General features: G+C 48.4%; 1 protein-coding gene across 1 annotated transcript in view; it reads left to right on the forward strand.

Annotated features, from left to right (window-relative positions):
- The window catches only part of EEF1AKMT3 (EEF1A lysine methyltransferase 3), a 44,085-nt gene extending 37,793 nt beyond the window's left edge, over nt 1-6,292 (forward strand). Inside the window, exon 3 of the mRNA XM_069653357.1 lies at nt 2,319-6,292. Coding sequence (XP_069509458.1) covers nt 2,319-2,710 — 392 coding nt within the window. The 3' untranslated portion in view covers nt 2,711-6,292. The remainder of the gene's footprint in view (nt 1-2,318) is intronic.
- Nucleotides 6,293-10,314: the final 4,022 nt, after the last annotated feature.

The raw sequence follows: 10,314 nt of genomic DNA on the forward strand, positions 1-10,314 counted from the left end.
GCAAAGGTTATGCTCGGGCTGGGTGTCTCGTTACCACTGCAGGCTTCTCATGCCTTCCGTGGCTCTCTGGGACACCGTGACGGTTCTGCGGTCTCTGGTACCTCACATTCGTCAGGTCTCTCCAAGTCCAGACAGTATGCCTGCTTTGCATACTCTTTCTGCTTTGCCAGCCTTTAGGTAGGTCTTCTGACTTAAGACCTGCGTGGGACGCCGTGCCCACCTATCGTGCCTCCCGGTCTACAGCATTTCCACCTCTGGCTGCTCCGCTCACCTGCTTGTGGCTCTTCCGGGGCCGGATTGATGACCTTGGATGTCCGTCTTTGCTTTTATTGACAGGTTGTTCTGTTCTCACCCTATGTAGCTACAATGCTCTTTTTGGTTCTGCAGGGCCATTTGTATGACTCTGCTCCTCTCCTATGTCTCAGTGCTTATGGGATACTCTTCCTTTGTGGAGCCTAGTTTCTTCCTCGTCCCACTACGTACTATACTGATAGCTCTACAAAGACATACAGGAACATTGGGGAAAATGTCGGTGTTATGGGGGCAGGAAGTTGTGATTGGGTAAGGTGGGTTATATGGATACTATGTTCTCCCCAGGTCGTCACTAGTCCCATAAGGGTTTCCCTCCGCATGATCGGGTAGTGGCCTCACCTCCCTGGCCTCATGGCAAGGGGCTCCCCCTAGGGGAGAAGTGACTGCATCTGGGGATTCGTCACAATGTAACAAACAAGATCTCTGAATTGGAGTGATTGAACAGAATGACAGATTTAATAATGACATAGGAGGATATGTTTGCCTTTAAAAAGACTTTGGTCGAAGTACACGGTGACAAATGAAAAAATGTATTCCATTAGTGGGAAGGTGAATACATGACTTATCAACAATTTACATCTGCCTATTAGGTTTTCAATAGACCTTATGTTCTACATGTACAAATAATAGGATAGAATGATTTACTGGATCTGACAATGGTCAATTGTGAATGAGACACAACATATATTTGTGGTGGGAGAGCGCCATGTGATATACTATGATATATACTTGCATTGATTCAGTTGATACCAGGGGGGGTATTAAGTGTAACCTAGCATCATTCACAATAGCCTAAATCTGAATATACAGGTGATTTTACAAACTTTCCTTAGCTCAAGAATTGTGGAGGTGCTGCCAATTGTTTATCTCAAGGTGAATAATACTGCAAAGTGGGAAACCCTGAGCTCTAATCCAGGGGAGGATTAGAGCTGGGATATATGGAATGACGGGGGAAGGGTTGGCATAAGCATTTCGAGCAGGAGAGGAGAAATGTTTGGGTCGAGTTGGTCTTGGCAGAGGGAGGTATGATAAGGAGGAGGGGAGTGGAGGATGAAGGTAAGGAGTGGTGGAGATTTGAGACAAGAGGGTGAGAAAGGCAAACCTCACAGGGTGGAAGGAGAAAAACCGGTAGTGCAAGACAGAGAACAGCAGGTGGTGAAAGGAGGAGAACTGTGGAGGATTGATCTTATTCTGGGTAAGGAAGAGAACAGCTGGTGGTGGAAGGAGGAGGACTGGAGTTTAATAGAGGAGAACAGCAGGGGTAGAACAGAGATGAACTGCACGAGTTGGACAGAGGACAGCCGGCAGTGGCAGCAGAGAACCAAGCGGAGGTAGCTGGAACACAGGAGTGAGATAAGGCAAGTGAGGTTACAACTAGTTACAGAGGGAAGGCACAGAAGGGCACATGTTGCCGAAGGCAGGGGTTATGGGTGGCACCCAGATCTGCAGTTACTAACTCCACGGTTGGGTAGGAAGGGATTTGGCAAGGATCTGTGGATTTGTGAGAACTGGGTCTAGGAGGATGGGGTGTGAGAGGGGGCGTTTATTGCTTGTGGAAAACAAGCTATATTTAATGCTACACAGTGTGGCTTGTAACAGAAACGGATATAAGGACTTGAGATGGTAACATCCTTTCAGCATTAGGAGAGGCGACAAAGAGGACCTTTATTGTGAACCAAGCATTTAAAAGACTGTGTGCTAAGGAGTAAACCCCTTCTGAACCTTTGAAGAATAGTCTTTTGTTCAAGTTCATAACCCAGGAGGGAAAGCCTTTGATGAACTTTGAATTGTTGGAATGTTGGAGTAGATCTCCTTACTTTTTTGGATTGTGAAAAAATACTGTTTATACCAATTCTTTATGTCTGAACTCTCTCTGAATCTCAAATAGTCATGCGATTGCTACCAATCACAATATTAAATATAGAACTTTGTTTTTTTTGCGAAATTTCTGCACACCTCTAAAGTCATATATATTTTTTTTTCCTTTTTCCCTTTGCTTGTATTAGGAGGCAATGTTACAATTACAGACCTTCCCAAAGCACTGAAGCAGATACGTGAAAATGTTGCTGCTAATGTGCCGCTCGGCAGCCCAATCAAACCCCAGGTGTGTGCCCTGTCTTGGGGAGTGGACCAGGAAGAATTCCCTAGAGATTACGACTTCATCTTGGGAGCTGATATTGTGTACCTCCAAGAGACCTATCCTGCCTTGCTCAGAACCTTCCAGCATCTGTGCGGACCCTGTGCCACAATTTACCTCTCAGCGAAGATGCGCCGCGGACACGGCACAGTGGACTTCTTTGAGCAGCTCCTCCCTCTGCATTTTAAAGTGACACTTGTCTACAGGAAGGAAGAGGAAGATATCAACATCTACAAGGTCACCTTGAGAGTAAATGGCTGAGACCAAGTGCAGTCATTTCATACACATGAGCACTCATTGGCCATACAGGGTGCCTTTGACCAATGGCTTCAAATCATTCCGGCTTTTGTAAAGACCGACCTCCACATGGTGTCAAATCTCTCTGCCTGCCGACAAACCCATCAATCATTCCACAGGGCAGAGACGGGACAGTCAATTTTATTTTTAAAACAGATAATGAACTTTTTGGAAATTATAGGAAAGTCAAATCACTTTTTTCTGACTGGCTTATTGTAAAAAGATATATATTTTTAGAAATGCCCATGTGTATGGACTTGTCCCCATGCACTTATTTTACTTTATTTTTTATAGAAATACATTTTAAAAGCTTGAGACACAGAGCTGCTTTTGCACCCAAATATTGTTCTGCATTTCTATTCAGATTTTTAGAGTAGCTACAGGAAAACAGGACCAATTTTAAGGCTTTTGCTAGATTCGTTTTGAGATTTTTTGAGGGAGTTTGCAAAGGAGGTTTTTATATTGTTCCATGTCTCTTTGCTTTTGTTTTTACAAGACAGTGCATTCTAATAGTTGTGTGCTTGGGTCCCATTGAGTGAATAGAAACAATAATTAGCACCCTGGAAGGGTGCTGCAGCCAGTCCTCTTGCACCGATCAAGGGCTGCGAGCGCAGCACTCCATCTTCTCCCCTCCTCCCGTTCAGCCTCTGCTTCTGCCGCACCCAACTTTCTCCCCTTACCCGCATCCCTGGTTGGCGGCCCTGCTGCTCTCCCGCCTTCCAGGCAACCATGGAAATGGGAAGAGGTGCTCTGCAAGGAGCCTTGCCTTCCATCGCCATGGCGGCCATCTTATGTCAGTATTTTGTTTGAATGAATGGGATGTTCCGAGCGCGGCCCTTAAATTCAAACAAAATAGATTGCTATCAACACCCGGGTTTTTGAGTTAAATAGCAATAACACCTGATCCCGCCTGCCGAATCGAGTGTTATTGCAGTAGTGATAGATCGCTTTATAAGAAGAAAGGCTGAGACTGGAAACCTGGGGTCTCTGTAACTTGCAGCCAAATGGCCACTCTAAATGTTCAAGTAATGATGATGATTCCTTCTGAGCTGGTCCTTCATAATTTTAAGGAGTGTGTATGAATGGCTAGCAAAGGCGACAGCATATCACACATGTAGACGAAGACAAGAAATAGTGGAATCTACAAACAATTCACATGTGTAACCGCTTCAAGGGTGGAAACTGAGCAGGCAGACAAAAGGCAATCCTGTTTGTTTGTTTGGTTGCTTGCAAAACGGTATGTTTTCCGAGGCATACCCTGTCGGTGCATAACTATAAGAACATGCTTAACTTTAAAGATACCACATGCCCTCCCAAAAAATATACAATCTTAGCAATCTGTCGGTTAGGGATATCTAAACTTTTAATTCGAAGACTTATTTTTATCCAGTAAATATTTGTATGTAACCCTTCAAATTGATTTTAAGTTTGTTTCTAATTGGAATGCCAGAGTCGCCCAATTTGGACAAAAGGGAAAGCAGAATGTGTGACCTGGCCCCGCGGTTTGCAGATATACCCATAGACGCATGCTTGTATCAACACCTGACATGTATGGGTGTGTAATACGTGTTTTAAAAGACATTCATTTGAAAGTCTATTCTTTGATGGTTCAGTTTTGTTCAAAATCGACCGCATACATATACATTTATATGTGTATGTGGCAGTAGTGGGCTGGGTGTGGGAGGTAGGGGGGTATAGGTGGGACCCCCCCCCGTATTAAAAAAGGATCAAATTCAGGTCATGCAAAAGTGCATGGCCAAAGGGAAACGGTTTGTGTTGTTCATGTTGGACTTGCCTGCCTTTCACGCGGTTTGTGGTTAAAACCTATTTACAGCAGACTTTCAGAATCATTTCTCTCATTTCATCCACTATTGACTAACCCAAATATATTTCTAGGGTATTCTTGTGCCCATCCTCGCATGTGTTACTGACTGTCCCCACATGCCACAGAGGGGAGGAGGTAGGATATGAAGTTGACGAGGGATGAGAAAGGCTTCTCGTGCGTTAGGAGGATGATTAAGTGGAAGGATGGAATAGTAAGGAGTAAGTTGGTGGGTCGGACATGCCCCCAGTAATCCGATGCATTGCTCCAAAAGGTCTATTGGGCTCATTACGAATTGGCCGGTGTGGTAATAGCGTACAGTAATTAAAGTATACTGGCTTATTGTCCACCAAACTACCAATGTAATGAGCATGATGACTCTAGGAAATTCTCCCTTATGAGTCAAATCCATGCACAAATGTTTTTCTGAATTGTCATGTTCTCCCTGCATAGATTATGTTGCTATGTTTGCCGCTATGTTCCGTTCCACAAATTCATTGAAAAATTACACAGCTGCACCAGTTACTTTCAAAATCGTCCAGTTCACGCTCTAGCGCTGACTTTCTGCCAAAGTGTGTATTCAAAACTGCATGGCTGGACCAAAGTCCTATACATTCCAGTCCAAAATGCTGCTTCAACAGCTGAAGGCCTTTTGGTAATTTTCTAAGACTGTCTTACTTGTCCCCAAGTGTCCCTGAGCTTGATGATTGTGTTATGTTTTCTCTCCCACATCAGTAACAATGAGTAACTGACGCTGGTTATTTATCCGGGCTGGGAGCCTAGCTCAGGGGCATCACGTTTGTCTTGGCAGCAAGACAACACACAGCATCACAGGTTTGAATCCCGTCCTGCGCTTAGAGACTGGTCTCTGGTAAATAGCGTGTTACAAAAGATAATTCATTAAAAGTAAAGAAATGCACAATCCCACCACAATGTAGCTCTAACAAATTACCCATATGTGAGGCGTGTTGGCTCCCTGTCTTCACCATCCATCTTTTTCTTTTTTTTTTTAAACATGTGGCACTGGGCTACGCACCTGTTTTGACCACCTGTGGTGAGCCTGAACGTAAACCTCTGTTATTTTGTAAATCGCATAATACTAAGTGTTAGTTTTTTAACACCCACAATTTTATCAGCTAAGGAGAATGAAAGGAAGGAGAGAATATTGTTTTCCCAAGATCACACCTTTTGGTAAAGTGGGGAAAGCTGTCAGAAGAATAGAAGACTAGTCCTTTTCATCCACACTCTACAAAGGTGACTTTTGGCTATCAGTACATTGTTCTCTCATGAGACTGTCCAGCATCTTGTGCTATTGTGCGCCCAACAATAACCAGAAACGTACTGGATTAAATATCAGGTATTGAAAATCTCAAGATTGTTTACCACTCTTTAACATTCCATACTTGTTGATTTTGTTTCAGAAACTATTTTTCTATAGTGTTGCATAGGACCATTATATTTAAATTCTGAAGAACTTTTCTCTCCAGGGCTCCTGTACCTTACTCATTTAACATGGTTTTTCCTAAGCAGGTAAAAATGTTGCTTCGATGGGCCCATTTGCCAGTCCTATATTTTTCTATCCAGATACTTTTTAAAAGTGTCAATTTCCTTAATGTGTGTATTTTTGGATCTGATAAATTTAACTTACTCCTGTGCTCTGCAGTTCTCTGTTAGTTACTGAAAAGCAGGGTTGATTTGTTAATAAAGTGACATTTAATAACTAACTTGTTGGTGTCATTTGTCATTTTGCCCTTTCTTATACTTGGGGTGCTGAGAATCTTGAAGAAGAAACGTTTTCATTGGCAGGCTTCCACTTAACATACTTTCTTTCTTCCCTGCTACTGTTCAGTCGGAGTTAGAATTATAATGCTGCTTCCAGAATAAACACATTTCATTTTCATTATTATTTTCTTATTTTTGTAATGGCAACGCCCTAATCTAAAATATGATCCACAATTTTGATAGTGAACAACATTGTCCTTTACTTTTCTTTTTGTAGCACTGGCTTTAAAGCATCCACAAGAATGCTTTCGTCCAATTTAAGACTTTTCTTAAAGAGTGTTTGCTTGGATGTTTTTCTAATTGTTTTAATTTAGTTATTGGAAAAATTACCATCTTCAGAGCACTGAATACTGAATTCATCCTGGTGTTCTAATTCCAAGCACTTGGCACCGGAAGATGACATTTTTGTTAATGTGACCAGATGACTGTGTCACTGGCACGTCACTGTTCCATGCCTGAGGTGTTCATTAAACCAATGCATTGTGGGAGTAGTAATCTTTGTATGTTTTAATTGAACAGATTGGACTTAAGCACTTGATGCCGGGGTATCCCCCTTTACTATTGGCCAAGTAAAGACATAGATCCAATACCAGCGATTTGGTGAAGCAATATCCTGGGACTGAAAAAGTGGTGTCCTGTTGGTATGGTGTCAGCTTCTCACCTTAGCCCTTGTGTCCTACAGTGAGTATTGACGAATGATGTCCTCCCCATCCACTACTCGAGAAATGGGGACAGGGAGCATGTGTGTCCTACTTGTTAGCACAGAGGATTTACGACCTTTCAGTGTCCCCAGGTTGCTAAAGTAGTGGGGGGATCTCTTTAATAGCGACATATCGTCAAAGGATCATGGACAGGGCAGACTGAGATGATGATCCTAGGTACTACCAGCCTCGTTTCTTACAGGGCTGCTGAAGCATGTAGATTGTGATGTCAGGCCAGGCGACCGGGTTCCATGTGAGTCACGCAGAGGTTGACCTGGTCTGAGTAGGCCACACGGCCACTGAGACAGACTAAAGATGTGGCGATTGTAAAATTAAAATCTTAAAGATACTGGTTGAGCAATGGTGTTTTACTTGGTAAATGCTAGTAATTTCTGTTTGCACTGCACAATTCTAAATTTTATGCAATGCCTTTGTTGACTTATTTTGCAGAACAGTTAAGCAGAGTTTGGAGGACTGGCGCTTTTCTTAGTGGTGTCGCACTACGATCTGAATCTGCATTGGAATCTGCAACACTTCACACTTGTGGCTCAGATAATGCTGTAGAGCGAGAGAGAGAGAGAGGGAGAATATATATATTACATGGCCACAGTAGTGGCCATGTAGTTATGGTTAAGTTGCTGTTTCCATAGGAAGAGCACTTTTTGGGCGGCTTATAACTTCGCTCTCCCTGGACGAATCCTCACCAAACTTTGCAAAAAAAGTATTTGGGTCACTCTGAATTTTTTGGTGAGGATTCGTCCAAGGGGGACAAAGTTATAGGGGGGGTCCCAAAACTTTTTTTTTCCCATAGACTGAATGGGAAAACATTTTTGCTCGCGTATACAGCCCAAACCGCTGGACGGATTTTCACCAAATTTGGACCAGGAGCAGCGGCTTGGTCCCGAAAGCGTGCTTTTGCAAATTTGGTGAAAATCCGTCCAGTAGTTTTTTTTAAAATGACCAAAAAGTAGATAAAAGAAAATTTGTGATATCTGTGTTCGGTCCGCGGACAGGACAGTGATTGGGCCAGCAGCTTGCGTGATGTCCGCGGACATCTGACGTGCTCTCTCATTGGATGCAGTGAAAGCGTGCAGTGCGTCTGGCTTCAGAGAGGCCCGCCATCTTTCTTTGCCACATGAGAGGCTTTGTCAGGTCAGCAGGAGCGTGTCTGTCTCTTCCTTCCACCCCCACTCATGCCCGTGTCTGCCCCACCCCCCGCTCATGCCCCGTGTGTCCTTCCTGTCGCCCCCACTCATGCTCCGTGTGTCCCCTGTTCCTCCAGCCCCCCCGCTCATGCCATCGCACACAGTGGCCAGCGGAGGGCCGAGGAGCGGGATCTGCCGCACAAACTCATGTCCGTGCGGCATGTCCGTGTTTTTGTTTGTCCCCCCCACCCCCCGCTCATGCCCCGTGTGTCTCTATCCATCCCGCCACCCCCCGCTCATGCCCCGTGTGTGTCTCTCCCCTCACCCCCTACTTATGCCCCGTGTGTCTCTAGCCCTCCCACCCACCCCCCGCTCATGCCCCTGGCCCTCCCACCCACCCCCCCGCTCATTCCCCGTGTGTCTCTATCCCTCCCACCCACCCCCTGCTCATGCCCCGTGTGTCTCTAACCCTCCCACCCACCCCCCGCTCATGTCCCGTGTGTCTCTATCCCTCCCCCCACCCCCCGCTCATGCCCCGTGTGTCTCTCCCCTCACCCCCTACTCATGCCCCGTGTGTCTCTAGCCCTCCCACCCACCCCCCGCTCATGCCCCTAGCCCCCCCACCCACCCCCCGCTCATGCCCCATTTGTCTCTATCCCTCCCACCCACCCCCCGCTCATGCCCCGTGTGTCTCTATCACTCCCACCCACCACCCCGCTCATGCCCGCTCATGCCCCGTGTGTCTCTCCCCCCACCCCCGCTCATGCCCCGTGTGTCTTTATCCCTCCTGCCCACCCCCCGCTCATGCCCCGTGTGTGTCTCTCCCTCCGCCCCACCCCCCTGCTCATGCCCCGTGTCTCTCCCCTCACCCCCTACTTATGCCCCGTGTGTCTCTATCCCTCCCGCCCACCCCCCACTCATGCCCTGTGTGTGTCTCTCCCTCCCACCCACCCCCCGCTCATGCCCCGTGTGTCTCTCCCCTCACCCCCTACTCATGCCCCGTGTGTCTCTAGCCCTCCCACCCAGCCCCCGCTCATGCCCCTAGCCCTCCCACCCACCCCCCGCTCATGCCCCTAGCCCTCCCACCCACCCCCCGCTCATGCCCCGTGTCTCTCTAGCCCGCCCACCCCCCGCTCATGCCCCGTGTGTCTCTATCCCACCCGCCCACCCCCCGCTCATGCCCCGTGTGTCTCTCCCTCCCCCCACCCCCGCTCATGCCCCGTGTGTCTCCCCCCACCCCCGCTCATGCCCCGTGTGTGTCTCTCCCTCCCCCCACCCCCGCACATGCCCCATGTGTCTCTCTCCCTCCCCCCCACCCCCGCTCATGCCCCGTGTGTCTCTCTCCCTACCCCTCCACCCCCGCTCATGCCCCGTGTGTCTTTCAGACCTCCCCCCCACCCCTGCTCATGCCCCGTGTGTCTCTTCCCCCCCCCCACCCCCACTCCCGCTCATGCCCCGTGTCGGTGGCCAGCGGAGGGCCGAGGAGCGGGATCTGCCGCACGAACTCATGTCCGTGCGGCATGTCTGTGTTTTTTTTTTGTCCCCCCCACCCCCTGCTCATGCCCTGTGTGTCTCTATCCCTCCTGCCCACCCCCCGCTCATGCCCCGTGTGTCTCTATCCCTCCCACCCAGCCCCCGCTCATGCCCCGTGTGTGTCTCGAACCTCCCCCCTACCCCCGCTCATGCCCCGTGTCTCTCTATCGCTCGCGCCCACCCCCGCTCATGCCCCGTGTCTCTCTCCCTCCCCCCACCCCCGCTCATGCCCCGTGTGTCTCTCTCCCGCCCCCCACCCCCGCTCATGCCCCGTGTGTCTCTAGCCCTCCCACCCACCCCCCGCTCATGCCCCGTGTGTCTCTAGCCCTCCCACCCACCCCCCGCTCATGCCCCATGTGTCTCTCCCTCCCCCCACCCCCTGCTCATGCCCCGTGTGTCTCTCCCCTCACCCCGTACTCATGCCCCGTGTGTCTCAGCCCTCCCACCCACCCCCCGCTCATGCCCCGTGTGTCTCTCCCCTCACCCCCTACACATGCCCTGTGTGTCTCTAGCCCTCACACCCACCCCCCGCTCATGCCCCTAGCCCTCCCACCCACCCCCCGCTCATGCCCCGTGTGTCTCTAG

This window comes from Ambystoma mexicanum, chromosome 3q, assembly GCF_040938575.1.
Source record: "Ambystoma mexicanum isolate Mex_15411 chromosome 3q, UKY_AmexF1_1, whole genome shotgun sequence".
In the NCBI taxonomy this organism is placed as follows: domain Eukaryota; kingdom Metazoa; phylum Chordata; class Amphibia; order Caudata; family Ambystomatidae; genus Ambystoma; species Ambystoma mexicanum.